At 44.8% G+C, this 17,451-nt stretch overlaps 1 protein-coding gene across 4 annotated transcripts in view; it reads right to left on the bottom strand.

The window, feature by feature from the left end:
• LOC139229838 (E3 ubiquitin-protein ligase RING2-A-like) overlaps positions 1-15,445 on the bottom strand; it is a 32,438-nt gene extending 16,993 nt beyond the window's left edge. For 2 of the 4 annotated variants that reach the window (XM_070861440.1, XM_070861443.1), the window contains exons 1-2: positions 15,331-15,444; positions 4,891-5,080 (exon numbers count right to left, since the gene is read on the bottom strand). In XM_070861440.1, the coding sequence (XP_070717541.1) occupies positions 4,891-5,019 (129 nt within the window). In that variant the 5' untranslated portion in view covers positions 5,020-5,080; positions 15,331-15,444. Of the gene's footprint in view, positions 1-4,890; positions 5,081-15,330 lie in introns of all 4 variants that reach the window. The other 2 variants (XM_070861442.1, XM_070861441.1) reach the window with 2 other exon arrangements.
• Positions 15,446-17,451: the final 2,006 nt, after the last annotated feature.

The raw sequence follows: 17,451 nt of genomic DNA, 5'->3' as shown, positions 1-17,451 counted from the left end.
TTATATAAATATTTGTGCGGGAAGCAGATTGTATATTTGGGAAGGAGTTATAAAGGTGTACAGCCAGCAGATCATTCATAAGCTGCGATTAACAAGGGGAAAGTAGAACAATTACCCTGAATCAAATAATTTTAGAGCACAAAGAGGCTACTGCACCTGTGGAGGCACCCAAGGAACTATCCACTTAGTCCCATTCCACTATCCTTTCAAATCTTTTAGTCAAATATTTATCTGCGTCCCTTTTAAAAGCTATTGTAGCTTCTGCTTCCACAATTTCTGATAGGACTTTACATGTCACAAGAACCCCCTCCATAAACAAACTTGCCCTTGCCTCTCTCGTGTGCTTACATTGCATTTATGCCCAATCACCAATTCATTGAAATCGTTTTTCGCAATTCACCTGATCAAATCCTTCTTAGCACCTCTTAACCTTCTGTGTTATAGTGCCTAATCTCTCCTCATAAAGCTTCTCATCCCTGGTCTTAGTAAATCTCTTCTGTATCGACTCACTGGTCTTAATATCCTTCCTAAAGTAGGGTGCCCAAAACAGGAAACAATATTTCAACAGCAGTCTAACCAACTATTGGCATTACTCCTGCTCTCATACTTTTACGCTCCCATTTTTAAAACCCATGATCCTATATACATTTCTCTTTAAAACTTTATCAATTTATTACTGTGCATCCCTAACTTCCTACAGTCTTCCAACTCCTTTTATAGTTTTATCATTGTGTATGCATTCTTTCCTTATTCTTCCTCCCCAAATTCATCTAATTTCCTCTGCATAAATTCCATCCAACATCCAGCAAATCTACCAATCTCTGTATCCTCCTAAAATTTCTCAGTTCTCTGTAGGTTATTCACCGTCCCTTTTGTTGCATTGTCTGCAAGTTTTGATATCACCCACCCCGCCCCCCCCCCCCCTCCCCACGCCTTCTAATTCATATTTAATATATTTATTTATTCTAAGAGAAATGGTCCTAATACTAAACAAGGGACACTTTAATTTACATCCCTCCAGTCCAAAAGATATCCATTAGCCAGTGATAGTCTTGCCCTGTAGCAAACATCCCATCAATGCTGCCACACTGCTTTAATACCACGTACATCAATCTTATCAAGGCATTTACAGTGCAGCACTATCAAACGCCTTTTGAAAATGCAATAGCCACAATATTCCCTTTATCAACACACTCAGTTAATTCCTCAAAAGAATCTTTTTACAAATCCATTCTGGCTGCTCATAACTGGCCCATTTCTTTGATGAATTCTATCCATACTATGCTCTCGGGTTACCCACTACCAGTGTTAGGCAGGCTGATCTATAGTTACCCAGTAATCCCTTTCTCCCAACATTAAACATAAGTGTGATTATGGCAACTTTCCAGCCCTGTGGCACAGCTTCCCTATCCAAGGATATTTCAAAGAATGTGGTCAAAGCTTCTCAATTCTTGAAACATTCTAGGTTGCATGTCAACAGGGCCTCGTGCCTGTCCCACTTGGAGTTCAACAAACTTCTTCTGCACCACTATTATCGAGTTACCTTTTCTAATTACTCGTTTCATTTGTCACACTCACCTTTGAAAAGCAAGGCAAGAACTCATTCAAGAGATTTTCTGCTCGTGCTGCAATAGAATCTTTGATAACTAGTACCATCCCACCTTTATTTCCTATTGTATCCATCAAACATTTGTCACTAGGAATATGTAGCTTCCAGTCCTACCCTAACGAAATCCAGGTCTTTGGTATCATACCCCCCCAATAGTGTGCCTCTTGCTCACTATAATTTTATTTAAAATGCATTTAGTGCATTTATAGCTTAAACCTGCCTGTGTTTGGCTCTTCTCTTAGGTGGTCCCTCGTATTCAGGATGACTTGCTTCCACACCAAAAAGTTCACAGGTGTTACAATGAGGGACCTGATATTCCAGGTCCTGAACTACATCTTGAAGGGTGGAAGATGCCGGTGTGTGGATTTTTTTTAACATCTGGTGACCGTTGCACACCAGCCACCACAGAGCTAGATCTTGGTCCAGTGGCAAAGATTAATCAAGTCGACTGGAGACCAGCTCTGCTGCATGGACTTAGTGCGCACACATATCGCAGTGTGGGCTGGCCCGTGTTGCCCGAGCCCTCGCCACCCTTGGGCCCTCGCCTCGCCTGGGCCCCGATCACCTCGCTCCACAAACTCTCGCTGCTCCATCGCCCATGCTCCAATCAGCGACCTGGATTATGGTGACGTCCAATCCAGTTGCCCTCCTCCAAGTCGTCGCCCTCCTGAACTGGCTCACGCTGTACCTTGCAGTGGCATGCCGCCTCCATGCCACTCATGTTCCCTCGCAAGTCGGGGCCACGCTGTGTGCTGGGCCGCCTCCACACCGCTCCTTTTGTAGCCCCAACCTGTCACTGATGGCTATCCTAGCTAGTCTATGTTTGACTATCTTACTCGTTACAATCCTTTTTCTTTCTGTGGGTTCTTTAGTCCTTTCCTGTTTTTCCACATCTATCCTACACCCTTTTCCAGTTTATCTTTGCTCTTTGCTTCCCAGTCTTGTTTTTCCTCTCCCTCGTGCCATATTAATTGAAACCCTCCCCTACAATACGGATTACTCTCTCAGCCACGACATTGTCTCAGGTGGCCTTGTGCCCTATGCTCAGGTGACTAGCCAGGATAAGCAACAAAAACAAATTGCTGCCAAAGGGGATCTCCCACAAACAAGCTCACAGTATATGTCCTCTAATGTGCTTACAGATCAAAACCAACTCTGCAACCCCCTCACTTTCCCTGGTACCTCCCCACAGCTGCCTGAAAAGAAAGGACCATTAACACTTCGGAATGGACTTCACACCAGCCTTATCTGTAAAATAATTGGTAGCTCCTTTTCTCGAGCGCGCACATTTTGTTTCAACAACTAACAATTTAAATGTTACAGATCATTTTTGGCCAGGAATTTGATCTGCTCTAAATTTTAAGGGTCATGGAACACAAACAAGGTTAACAAAGGGAGACTATACAGTGCGGATCAGCTGGCCTTCATGGCGATGAATAAAAGTTCTTAGGGTGAAGCTTTCAGTTGCACAGCTCACCCAAAAAAAACAGTCGCTCGTAGAGTAGAGTACAAAAGCAAGAAAGTTATGCTAAACTTTTATAAAATCACTGGTTAGGCCTCAACTGGGGTATTGTGGCCAATTCTGGGTACCCCACTTTAGGAAGGATGTTAAGGCCCGAGAGGGGGAGCAGAGATTTACTGGATTGGTACCAGGGATGAAGAACTTCAGTTATGTGGAGAGACTAGAGAAGCTGGGTCTGTTCTCTTTACAGCAGAGAAGATTAAGAGGAGATTTGAGAGAGGCGCTCAAAATTATGGAGGGTTTTGATAGAGTAAATAAGGAGAACACTGGCAGGAGAATTGGTATCCAGAGGACATACAAGATAATTGGCACATGAACCAGGAGAGATGAGATGAGGAGAATTTTTTTATGCTGCGAGTTATGATCAGGAATGCACTGCCTGAAAGGGTGGTGAAAGCAGATTCAATAGTAACTTTCAATAGGGAATTGGATACATACATGAAAAGGAAAAATGTAGAGTGAGAGTGGCACTAATTGGACAGCTCTTTCAAAGAGTTGACACAGGTTCGGTGGGCCGAATGGCCTCCTTCTGTGCTATACAATTCTACAGGAAGTAGTCTCCATTACCAAAGGTCTGGCAGCCTCTACCTCAATGTAATCCCCCCCTCCACGCACCCCCCCCATCCCCCACATGGAGATAGCAAGACTGATCAGATGTTAATTTTTTTTGCAGCGTTCAAATTAATTGCAGATGCAGAATCCTCAACTGCACGAACACAAATTTAATGTAATCCTGCCAATAACAGTGCACTGTTTTAATTTCCCAAATTACAACCTGCTGCTTATTAATTGGTTTCCACAGAGGTTACAACAATCATACAACCTTGTATCTTGTTCTCAAAATAATAAAATAGTCCAAGTCAAGAAAATAAACAAAAAAGGGAAAAATTGCAAATGCTGGAAACACACAACAACCCAGTCAACCTCTGCAAAGAGAAAAAACACGTCATGATATCTCAGTTGGGTACTTTTGCTCAGATTAAGGGCTGATCAGACTAGCCCGAAACATATAGTCTGTTTTTTTTTTCTCTTTACAGATGCTGACTGACCACCTGAGTATTTCCAGCATTTTCTGTTTTTTTTTTATTTGAGACAGAAAACCAGCAAGATTCCATCTCCAAAAAACACAGAAGAACAACCCCTAGCTGTGCATTGCCTCTCAGGGAATGGCAGGATGCAGGCTCAGCCATACACTGCACTACCACAACTGGATCATTTGGACCAGGTGGGAGAGGCAAGTGGGGAAGGGACATGATCAAGAGGGCGAGTCAGGTGCGAAGACTTTCACCAAATCATCCCAGCTGGGTAGAATGGCACCAAGGGGACCAGCACTGCACTGAACTCTCTTTCTCAATCAAGGAAAGGTGTGTTGGAGATCAGGATAGAAGGAACAATGGGAACAAGAAAAGTTATAAAATGGAAAAGGAAACACAACTACAGTACTTAATTTTAAGAAGTACTGATGTGGGGGAGCACTGTATAGCAGGTCAGCCCATGTTGGAAGCTTACTGTTGTGACAAAAATACCTAGCATCTTTAATGGCGAAAAAAAATCAATTGCCAAGTGTCATATACAGTGCATTCAACTTAAAACTGATTTTTTTTTATTTTTAAAAAAAAGCAAACATGTGCAATTTAAAAATGCGGATTTTACAGCAACTCAAACATTGTAAAGTGTTTAAAAAAAAATTAATTTGAATATTTCTCATGCAGACATGCAAGATATTCACAAAGGGATATTCCCTCTGCTCCACACGTACCTGCGGGGTCCTGTGCAGTTCGTAGAGGCTGAGCTGACCGGTTTTACTCACCTGTGGGGTCCGGTGCAGTTCATAGAGGCTGAGCTCCCAGGTTTTACTGGGGTTCTGAGTATTCACTGGTGCTGCCATAGTGTTATTGTGGGTTTGTTTGTTTTATTTTAAATGAATGGCTTCTGCACGCCGTTCTGAGCTGGGAGGAAAAAAAAAGTCAAAAAACAAAAAGATAGCATTAATCAAAAAGATTTAAAAAGAGATCAATTACAAAATATAGATAAAACACAGAAGTATATGGGCGCTCAGTGAGCTGGTCCTCTATCCTTCCCCAAAACTAACTGCACCGTCTGCAATAAACAAACACTCCCCAACTCTGACAGGTGAACAGCCACAGGCAAACATCTCTGAGAAGATTAAATAGATGTGAAACTTCAAACAAAAGCAATCAAGTGAAAACAAAACTCAAACTCTCCCGCGAGCCCAATTGGCACATGCCCAATTGGGAAAATAAGCCACAGATACGTGGAAGATTCCACGTTCTCTCCCACCCCCATCCACTCTGTGCAAGGCTGGGTATTCTTAACCAAGAACAGCTGTAGAAGTGTTACTGTTATCTTCAGTGCCCCTCACTATATGGAGAGGTAAAATTAATCCTGCTCGGCATCCAGTGAGCATAGCTGAAGACAGGGTTAGAATCCGCGCATTTGTCTCCTTCACCACCCCCACCACCTCCCCGCCCCCCCCTCAACCATTTGTCTGAGTGACACCCTTATCTTAGCCTCACTGAAGAAGAATGGCCAATTCAGCGAGGTATAGGATGAAGTCCAGCATCAGGAGAAGTGGCTCAACCGTGGCTAACAAGGGAAATTAAGGATAGTGTTAAATCCAAGGAAGAGGCATACAAATTAGCCACAAAAAGCAGCAAACCGGAGGACTGGGAGAAATTTAGAATTCAGAAGAGGACAAAGGGTTTAATTAAGAGGGGGAAAATAGAGTACGAGAGGAAGCTTGCAGGGAACATAAAAACTGATTGCAAAAGCTTCTATAGATATGTGAAGAGAAAAAGATTAGTGAAGACAAACATATGTCCCTTGCAGTCTGATTCGGGTGAATTTATAATAGGGAACAAAGAAATGGCAGACCAATTGAACAAGTACTTTGGTTCTGTCTTCACAAAGGAAGACACAAATAACCTTCCGGAAGTACTAGGGGACCGAAGGTCTAGTGAGAAAGAGAAACTGAAGGATATCCTTATTAGGCGGGAAATTGTGTTCGGAAAATTGACGGGATTGAAGGCTGATAAATCCCCAGGGCCTGATAGTCTACATCCCAGAGTACTAAAGGAAGTGGTCCTCGAAATAGTGGATGCATTGGTGATAATTTTCCAGCACTCTGAATCAGTTCCAATGGACTGGAGGGTTGCTAATGTAGCACCAATTCTTAAAAAAGGAGAGAAAAAACGGGTAATTATAGACCGGTTAGCCTGACATCGGTGGTGGGGAAAATGTTGGAATCAATCATTAAGGATAAAAGAACAGCGCATTTGGAAAGCAGTGACAGGATTGGTTCAAGTCAGCATGGATTTATGAAAGGGAAATCATGCTCGACAAATCTTCTGGAATTTTTTGAGGCTGTAACTAGTAGAGTGGACAAGGAAGAATCAGTGGATGTGGTGTATTTGGACTTTCAAAAGGCTTTTGACAAGGTCCCGCACAAGAGATTGGTGTGCAAAATCAAAGCACATGGTATTGGGGGTAATGTACTGACATGGATAGAGAACTGGTTGGCAGATAGGAAGCAGAAAGTCGGGATAAACGGGTCCTTTTCAGAATGGCAGGCAGTGACTAGTGGAGTGCCGCAGGGCTCAGTGCTGGGACCCCAGCTCTTTACAATATATATTAATGATGTATATTAGATGATGAAATTGAGTGTAATATCTCCAAGTTTGCAGATGACACTAAGCTGGGTGGCAGTTTGAGCTGTGAGGAGGACACTAAGAGGGTGCAGGATGAATTGGACAGGTTCGGCAAGTGGGCAAATACATGGCAGATGTAGTATGTGGATAAATGTGAGGTTATCCACTTTGGTGGCAAAAACACGAAGGCTGAATATTATCTGAATGGCGGCAGATTAAGAACAGGGGAGGTGCAACGAGACCTGGGGGTCATGGTTCATCAGTCACTGAAAGTGGGCATGCAGGTACAGCAGGTGGTGAAGGCGGCAAATGAAAGTTGGCCTTCATAGCTAGGGGATTTGAATACAGGAGCAGGAAGGTCTTACTGCAGTTGTACAGGGCCTTAGTGAGGCCTCACCTGGAATATTGTGTTAGTTTTGGTCTCCTAATCTGAGGAAGGACGTTCTTGATATTGAGGGAGTGCAGCGAAGGTTCACCAGACTGATTCCAGGGATGGCTGGACTGTCATATGAGGAGAGACTGGATCAACTGGGCCTTTATTCACTGAAGTTTAGAAGGATGAGAGGGGATCTCATAGAAACGTATAAGATTCTGACAGGACTGGACAGGTTAAATGCAGGAAGAATGTTCCTGATGTTGGGGAAGTCCAGAACCAGGGGACATAGTTTTAGGATAAGGGGTAGGCCATTAAGGACTGAGATGAGGAGAAACTTCTTCACTCAGCGAGTTGTTAACCTGTGGAATTCCCTGCCGCAGAGAGTTGTTGATGCCAGTTTGTTGGATGTGTTCAAGAGGGAGTTAGATATGGCCCTTACGGCTAAGGGGATCAAGTGGTATGGAAAGAAGGCAGGCAAGGAGTACTGAGTGGATGATCAGCCATGATCTTGTTGAATGGCGGTGCGGGCTCGAAGGGCCGAATGGCCTACTCCTGCACCTATTTTCTATGTTTCTAACCATAAATCAGCATAGGTTAGCAGCACCAAAAGAGGAGACACCACTAGACAGTGGGGAAAAAAAATGGGTTGAATTCTCCAAGGTCCCAGATGCAGCAGTTGGCTTATTGGAAAATCGTGAGTATATGGTCCGCGACTTTCCAACCATTAATGGCAATGGGCAGCTGGTGGATTCAGAAAATTCTGCGCGATATATCGATGTCAGGAGCCCTCTTAAAATATGTAATTTAAAAACTCAAACATGTCAATACACCACCGCCATCCACATTATTCAACCCTGACCAATTGCATCACATTAATATACAGCCATGCGGAAAGATAATTCTGGGCACATAAGCTAATTTGTAGTCTAATGTTCGAATTCCTCAATGACAATACTCCAACAGGAACATCAGATTTTATTAATTTAATCTTACAAGCAGTTCCCCTATTCTACCAGAAGTCCATCTCTGTACTCCTCATACAGATCCTCTATTCCATCTCCTATACTCTTCAGATTACCTCACATCTCTGCGTTTTTCGCACACATAGCCTGCAAGATCTTTTTTCTATACTTCCCCTATTCGGTCAGATGACTTTATGCTCATCTCTTCCCCTCCCATATAGACCTTCTATTCTATTCAGCATGAACTCCTGCCCTCCTCCTGGTAGTGATGCTGCTGATGTCACCAATAGGCAAATAATTAGCAAGTGCCAATGCAGTCCGGGAGTTCTCCACAGGATCTTAATTTAACTCCTTGTGCAGGTCAAGGCGGGGAATATCAGTGCAGGGGATGTTCGGTATCTAGTTAGGTCTTAATAGCCCTACTATTCATGGTAATAGTGGCTGCAGCCAATGAAACAGTCGTGGAGACCAGAGGAACAGTAGTGATGGTGGCTATTGCACATTTACTGACCACTCTACAGGTGTGCATGCAAATGAAGTGCCGACAGCTGAAAATATCAGGTTCAGTGGGTTACACAATAACTGGGGCTCGCCAACTCTATCGGAAGGAAGTGCTGATTCCAAAACCAGGAGAGCCATTAAGATAGCATAGAAAAGATTTGGTATAAAGAAAGCCACCAGTCAGTGATTGCAATGGAAGTTGTGGTCTACATTGTCCAGCAGCATACACTGCTCAGCCAATACAGTGAGAAGAATCCTGCTGCAATAGCAACAGGTAACAAGTATGGTATGCCTCAAGATTAAAAAGAGCGAAGCCGTCACCTTAAAGATATCCCATAGAAAGAGGAGTTAACCTTTCTGAAATGAATGAGCTAAAAGTTCTAGGAACCTGCAATGTGAAATAGCTGAGCTTTCAGTGTATATATGGCAAACAAACATATAATGAAGTGAAGGAGGCCAGGTAATCATTTCCTTCCTGTGTACCCTGTGCACAAACCAGAAAACCATATTCCAAGATAGTTAGGCCAAGCAGAAATATTTACCAGGCATAATGTGTGCGCCATAATGTGCATGATTGTAATCTTGCCATCATTCTACATTGTGCAGGCCAAGGCCACATATAATGCTCGAATACAGGCGGTGGCTGGTACAATGTGAAATCCCCATGGCCCCAACAGTGTGTGCTTGATCTCAATCGGCAGGTGATGCTCACTAGTCTCTTTCTGTAGTCCTCTTTAAAGATACCTTACAAGATCTTTCCCTCTTTGCTACTCACACAGCTCACAAGTTCCATCAAATTCCATTCTTTGTCCTCTCTACAAATTCTCTATTCTACCAGATAGCCATGTTTCATTACATCTTTGTAATTCCTGTACAGTTCTATCTGATTTCACTATACTCCCTGTACTGATTCCTTCAAATCAGATCACTCTATAGATCTTTCTACACTTCCCGTACACATCCCCTCTGCTATACAATCTCTCTGTATTCCCTGTAGATATCTCTTTTATTCCTATCAGATCTCTTTGTATGCCATGTTTAAAACATTTCTTCATTGTTGCTTGTAGCAACAAAGGGATCTCGCAGTACAAGTACACAAATCACAAAGTTGGGGCTATAAAGAAAACGAAGCACGAGCGTTTATTTCTAGAGGTCAGAATTGAAAAGTAGGGAACTTATGCTAAACCTGTATCGAACCTTGGTTAGACCACACTGGGAGTACTGCGTACAGTTCTGGTCCCCATATTATAAAAAGGATATAGAGGCACTGGAGAGGGTGCGGAAACGATTTACAAGGATGATACCAGAAATGCGAGGGTATACATGATCAGGAAAGGATGAACAGGCTGGGTCTCTTTCCTCTTGAAAAAATACTGAGGGGTGACCTAATAGAGGTTTTTAAAATTATACAGAATGTTTCCACTTGTGGGGAAGAGCATAACTAGAGGCCATCATAATAAGATAGTCACCAAGAAATCCAATAGGGAATTCAGAAGAAACTTCTTTACCCAGAGAGTGGTGAGAATGTGGAACTCGCTGCCACAGGGAGTGGTTGAATTGAATAGTATAGATGTATTTAAGGGGAGGTTAGACAACTATATGAGGGAGAAGGGAATAGAGGGTTATGCTGATAAGATTTAGATGAGGAAAGACAGGAGGAGGCTCGAGTGGAGCATAAACACCGACATGGACTGGCTGGGCCAAATGGCCTGTTTCTGTGCTGTATATCCTATTGTAAGGTTGCATTCACTGGCATTTAGAAAATTAAGGGATGATTTGATTGACATTTAAGATATTGAGAACCAATAGGGTAGACAGAAACTATTTCCGCTGGTTGGGGAGTCTTGGACTAGGGGAAATAGTCTAAAAATTAGAGTCAGGCCTTGCAGGAGCGAAGTTAGGAAATAGCCTGTACAGGTTGAGCGCCTGAAATCCCGATTCTGAATATTCCGGAATCTGGACCGATCCATTGGGGGGGGGGGGGGGGGGGGAAGATCATCCGAAATCCGGACCCACCACCCGCACTTCATGCAGAGGGTGGTGAATCTTTGGAATTCTCTACCCCAGAGGGATGCAGATGCTCAGTCTTTGAGTATATTCAAGACAGAGACCAATAGATTTTTGATTATTAAGGGAATCAAGGGATATGGGGATTGTGCAGGAAAAGAGAGTTGAGGTAGATGATCAGCCATGATCTTATTGAATGGCGGAGCAGGCTCGAGAGGCCAAATGGCCTCCCTCAGCTCTTCATTCTTATGAAATATCTCAGTTAACTTTGCATCTCTGACCTTCTGGGCCAGTGTATTCTAGATTCACAACCCTTTGTTTTAAATTGAACTCCTGCTACTAGACCCAATATGTGTTATTTCCCACAACAGTCACCCTGTGGCTTCTCTGAACAAGACTGCCAATTAATACCAAACTATGGGCACTTTTCAGCTGCATGCTTTGGAATCAATTTATTTCACACAAGGCCCTTAATGCCAGGTGAGATAGCTTTCTTCCCATCAACTGGGGCTAGGCACATCCAAGGAACAGTGTCTAACCCATTTTACCACAGTCTACATTAATGAATGTTTTACTTTTTGCCCAAGTTAGCTGCTCCTTGGTTGTAAACCCCTCAGTGTCCTCCCGCCCACATTTCTAGTTGCATTAAATACATTGTACTATTGTGATGCCACTAAAATTTCAGTAAAAAAAATGGTAAGTGCAAGACATTTTCAGTTAAACGGGCATTTTTTTAAAAAACATTTCCACAAGGATTCCAGCCCAAGTACAATTTTGGGTGCATGAAATCCTTCTACTTAAGACCACACAAACTGCAAAACACCCAGCAATTTACCAGGAGCGATCATTTTGAGCTGAACGACACCAACATAAAGTACTGATGATTACAGGTCTGTCAGTGATGAGAGCAAACATCAGACAAAACTGAAGTATAGGTTGAAAGATTATAGCTTCCAAATATCAAAACACTAATGAAGCCCAGTGACACTGTACATTTGCTAGATCCCAATTACCAGTATCTGATCTTGTTATTCAGTTCTTTCTGCATTTCTAGTTGTATTACAGAGTTCCTATTTTTTTTTTGCTTAAACCACAGTTTGTTTTCAGCCTTCCCCCACCCCATCACATACATCCCTTACAAGCTTTCTGTTCCAGTTTATATTCTGTATTTTTACATCTATATTGTGCGCTGAGGGTGTTGAGTAACTCTGGTCCAATAGATGCACAGACCTCCTCTCTCCTCCCATAACTCCAGGCAAGTATTAATAGATGCCCTTCAACTCATCTGCATTGCAGAAAATTATCTGCACTTTGATAGACACACACTTACCTATCATTATCGAATGTGCTGGCACCATATAGAATAAATGATGGGTATTAACGTACTTCTTGCCAGGGTGTGGTGGGTCAATAACAGTTAACTGATATACACCTCACTCCTTCAGCAAATGGAAAGGTTTTCATCCAGTTACACAGAAATTACAACATGGAAACAGGCCATTCATTCTAACCAGTCCGAGTTGCTGTTTATCCTCCAGTAGTCCTAATCCCCGTCAACCACCGATCCAACCCATTTTTAAATGTTAACACGGTCTCTGCTTCAATCAATCACCACCCTCTATGTAAAAAAAGTTTATCCTGCTCTCTTAAATCTATTGCATTTAATGTTGTATCAATGTCCCCTCATTACAGACCCCCTCAGTCACTGTAAACAGTCTCTTTCTTCACACTCTGTCGCACCTCTTCAGAATTTTAAATCAGTTATCAGATCACTCCTTAATATTCCCTGTTCTAACAAAAAAAAGTGAAAGATCCTGTGACCACTATTTTGAAGAGCAGAGGAGTTTATATTTATCCCTCAATCATCACTAAAAAGATTATCTGGGTCATTATTGCTGCATGCAAACAGACTGCTGCATTTCCTACATTTCAAAACACGTACTTCATTGGCTGTACACGAGATCGCTCCCGCTTCAATCAGACACTGCACACACCATGGTTACCTGTTCAAGCGACACAGGTGCACTCTTTCCTCCCCCACCCTGATACGTTTACACAGGATTGCTTCAATCAGACACGGTGTGTGCGCACCGTTGTTACCTGTTGGCACAGTGCAGGCGCACTCTGCCCCTTCCCCATTATGTTTACACAGGATCACTTCAATCAGGCACTACGGGCAAGCACCATTGCTACCCGTTCCATTAAACCGACGCCCCGCCTGCTCTCAGGTAGACGTAAAAGATCTCATGGCACTATTTCGAAGAAGAGCAGAGGAATTATCCACAGTCCTGGGCCCTTAATCAACATAATTAAAACAGATTATCTGATCATTATTAAATTGCTGTTTGTGGGGGCTAGCTGTGCGCAAATTGGCTGCCGCATTTCTTACATTACAACAGCGACAACACTTCAAAAATACTTCACTGGTTTAAAGCGCTTTGGGATGTCCGGTGGTCGTCAAAGGCGCGATACAAATGCAAGTTTTCTTTTCTTTCTTGTAATGTAGGAAACGAGTCAGCCAATTTGCAAACAGCAGGCTGGCACCAACAGCTGGAGTGTCAGCCTAGATTTATGTGCTCAAGTCTCTGCAGTGAGGCTTGAACCCACGACCTTCTGACTCCAGAGACAAGAGTGCTGCCCACTGAGCCACTGGCTGACACACAGAGAATACACTTCAAAAAAGTGCTTCACAGCCAATTAAGTACTTTTGCGAGTGTAGTCACTATTGTAATGTAAGCACCACGGTAATTGTGCACAGCAAGCTCCCACAAACAGCAATGTGATGATGGCCAGATGATCTGTTTTTGTTATGTTAATTGAGGATAAATATTGGCCCCAGGACACCAGGGATAACTCTCCTGCTCATCTTCGAAATAGTGCCGTGGGATTTTTTACGTCCACTTGAGCAGACGGGATCTCGGTTTAACATCTCATCCGAAAAACGGCATCTGACAGTGCAGCACTCTTTCAGCACTGCACTGGGAGTGTCAGCCTAGATTTTTTTGCTCAAGTCCCTGGAGTGGGACTTGAACCCACAACCTTCTAAATCAGAGGCGAGTGTGCTGCCCACTGAGTCACAGAGACTACATCTTCCGAAAAAAGTGCTTCATTTGGCTGCAAAGTACTCTGGGATGTCCCGAGGTCGTGAAAGGCGCTATATAAATGCAAGTGAGTCTTTCTGACGTCATCATCATAGGCAGTCCCTCGAAATCGAGGAAGACTTGCTTCCACTCTAACAGTGAGTTCTCAGGTGAATGTGCAGTCCAATACGGGAATCACAGTCTCGGTCACAGGTGGGACAGACAGTGGTTAAAGGAAAGGGTGGGTGGGGAGTCTGGTTTGCCGTACGCTCCTTCCGCTGCCTGCGCTTGGTTTCTGCATGCTCTCGGCGACGAGACTTGAGGTGCTCAGCGCCCTCCCGGATGCTCTTCCACTTAGGGCAGTCTTTGGCCAGAGACTCCCAGGTGTCAGTGGAGATGTTGCATTTTATCAAGGAGGCTTTGCGGGTGCCCTTGAAACGTTTCCTCTGTCCCCCTGGGGCTCACTTGCCGTTTAGGAGTTCCGAGTAGAGCGCTTGCTTTGGGATGTCTCATGTCGGGCATGCGGACGATGCGGCCCACCCAACGGAGCTGGTCGAGCGTGGTCAGCGCTTCGATGCTGGGGATGCATCCGGGAGGGCGCTGAGCACCTCGAGTCTCATCGCCGAGAGCATGCAGAAAACAAGCGCAGGCAGCGGAAGGAGCATGCAACAAACCAGACTCTCCACCCACCCTTTCCTTCAACCACTGTCTGTCCCACCTATGACAGAGACTGTAATTCCTGTATTGGACTTTTCAGTCACAGAGAACTCACTTTTAGAGTCGATAAGGGATACTGAGGTGAATGATCAGCCATGATCATATTGAATGGTGGTGCAGGCTCGAAGGGCCGAATGGCCTGCTCCTGCACCTATTTTCTATGTTTTCGAGGGACTGCCTGTGATGATAATGTTGGCCTGAGCAAGAACACTTGACGTTGGTGTGTCTATCCTACCAGTGGATTTGCAAGGACCTTGCGGAGGCAGCGCCAAAATAATTTCTGATGTGCACACGGGTCGCTTCAGTCAATCACTGTTACCTGGTCAAGCGGCGCAGGCGCACTCCTCACTCCCCCTTATGTTTACACAGGGATCCCGGGTCAATCGAGGCAACGCGGGCGGGCGCGCCATTGTTACCTGGTCACGCGGCGCAAGCGCACTCTTCAACCCCCTTATGTTTACACAGGGATCGCGCGTCAATCGAGACAATACGGGCGGGCAGGGCGCTCCATTGTTACCTGGTCAAGTCGCGCAGGCGCACTCTGCTTTCTCTCCTCACCTTATGTTTACACAGGGATGGCTTCGATCAAGGCGCCGCGAGCGAGCGCACGCACCATTGTTACCTGGTCACGCGGCGCTCTTCCCCCCCCCCCCCCCCCAAAATCCCATTATCTCGCACGCGCACGCACGCAGGCAGGCTCGCTCCGGCTGGCAGCTCGAGCTGCTCACCTGCCCTCAGGTTGCTAGGCCCCAGGCTTCTCCCGTCCTCGCACTCCCCGCTGTTCTTTCAAATATATCGTTTATATATATATCTCTCTCTCTCTCTCACGCAGCGCCGCCGGCTCTTACCGTCTGTTAGTCCACGCCTCTCCCTCTTGCCCTTCCTCACCTTAGTTTTATTCCGCCTCCTTCTTGTTTTTCTTCGCTCGCTTTATTATTTCCTTCCCCCCCACCCCCTCTGCTCTCCTCTGGCGCAGCCACAACAACGACAAACAGACCCTTTCTCTCCCGCTCCCCCCACCCCCCCTACTTTTCCCCAACAGCGTCACTTCCACTTCCGGCTCGGGTGGCCGCTCCGTCACGTGGCCTGGGCCACAACCTTAAAGCGGCACCTGCCCCGCAAAAGTCGGGGTGGGAGTTGATCATTTAAGTTTAATTTGCCGGTTTTAGTTCCCCCCACTCCCTTTTATATAATTTCTGTTTTTAGTGCCCTAAACCTTCCTCTCCCCCACCCCAAAAAAAGGGACACTGGAAAAAGATGGAGTGTGCCCCCCCCACTTCCCCTTTGTAGGGGCCTGATAACGTTTCCACTGCCCTCCTTTGGCTCATATCGCACTGTTCAGCCTTCAAAGAACTCACTTTGGGAGTGGAAGCAAGTCCTCCTCGATTCCGAGGGGCTGCCTATGTTGATGACGACGAGAGGGCATTTGTTTAAAGTGCACAACTAAAATAGTTGAACTGGTGATGCGTGGTGTGATTGTTAAACCTTTGCTAATACTGCTACAACTACAGTGTGTGTTAATGTTCACTACTGACCACTTGGAAACGTATTTTGTTAAATGTAATCCCCTGCCTTTTTAAAAAAAACAATAACCAGTTCTTCGATTTAATGGTGCACACCTTTAAATCCCCGATCGTGATTTTTGTTTTTGCGATCTGGGTTTTGATAGTTTCTGGGGTGTTCAGTTCGCTGTCTGAGGGATTCTTGCTCCCGCACTGACAAATAGGGTGACGCGTATTTATGTTCAGCTGACTCTTTTGAAATGGGCTCAGTGGATGTTTTGGCTGCAATTGTACTTTTTTTTTAAAAAGGACTTGCATTTATATAGCGCCTTTCACGACCACCGGACGTCTCTTGTGTAGCTGTAAAGCATGCACTCCCATGTTCTGCCACCAGGGAGCTCATCCCTTGGGAGCACTGTATCTAAGCCAGCCCCTAAGGACTGTTCCTCACTCTGGAGTGTCTTATTAAAGACTGAGGTCACTGTTACTTTAACTTCCCTGTGTGCAGCCTCTTCTGTGTGAGGAACACAATAGTCTCCAAGTGCTTTACAGCCAATGAATTACTTTTGTACTCCAATCATTGTTGTGATGTAGGAAACGGGGCAGCCAATTTGCGCACAGCAAGCTCATAGCAATGCGATAATGACCAGTTAATCTGTTTTAATGATGTTGATTGAGAGATGAATATTGGCCAGGACACTGGGGAGAACTCCATTGCTCTTCTTTGAAATAGTGGCTGTGGGATCTTTTACGTTCATCTGAGAGGGCAGGCAGGGCCTCGGTTTAACTTCTCATCTGAAAGACGGCACCTCCGACAGTGCAGCGCTCCCTCAGCACTGCCCTGGAGTGTCAGCCTAGATTTATATGCTTAAGTCTCTGAAGCGGGGACTTGAAGACACATACACATAAGTAGGTTAACAAGTTGAGTTACAAAAAAGCAGTTTGGATCCAAGGCATTTTTTAAATAGAGGTATCGACTACAAAGTGAAGAGGTAGTTCTAAACCTATGCAAATCATTGGTCACGCAGTAGTTAGAATCTTGTGTGCAGTTTTGAATGCTACCTCAGTAACATCGTCTGACTCCACCCCTACCTCAGCTCATCCACTGCTGAAGCCCTCATCCATGCCTTTGTTATCGCTAGACTTGACTATTCTAATACACTCCTGGCTGGCCTCACACATTCTACCCTACGTAAACTAGAGCTGATCCAAAACTCGGCTGCCTGTGTCCTAACTCGCACCAAGTCCAGCTCACCTGTCACCCCTGTGCTCACTGACCTATATTGGCTCCCAGTTAAGCAACGCCTGGATTTCAAAATTCTCATCCTTGTTTTCAAATTGTGTCATGGCCTCGCCCCTCCCTGTCTCTAATCTTCTTCAGGCCTACAACACCCCGAGATCTTTGGATTGCTCCGATTCTGGCCTCTTGCGCAGCCCCTATTTTAATCGCTCCACCATTGGAGGCCGTGCTTTCAGATGTCGAGGCCCTGAAATCTGGAATTCCCTC

This window comes from Pristiophorus japonicus, chromosome 19 (genome assembly GCF_044704955.1).
Source record: "Pristiophorus japonicus isolate sPriJap1 chromosome 19, sPriJap1.hap1, whole genome shotgun sequence".
Taxonomy (NCBI): Eukaryota; Metazoa; Chordata; class Chondrichthyes; family Pristiophoridae; genus Pristiophorus; species Pristiophorus japonicus.
Note: the sequence above shows the minus strand (reverse complement) of the source record. Positions and strands in the feature narration are given on the sequence as shown.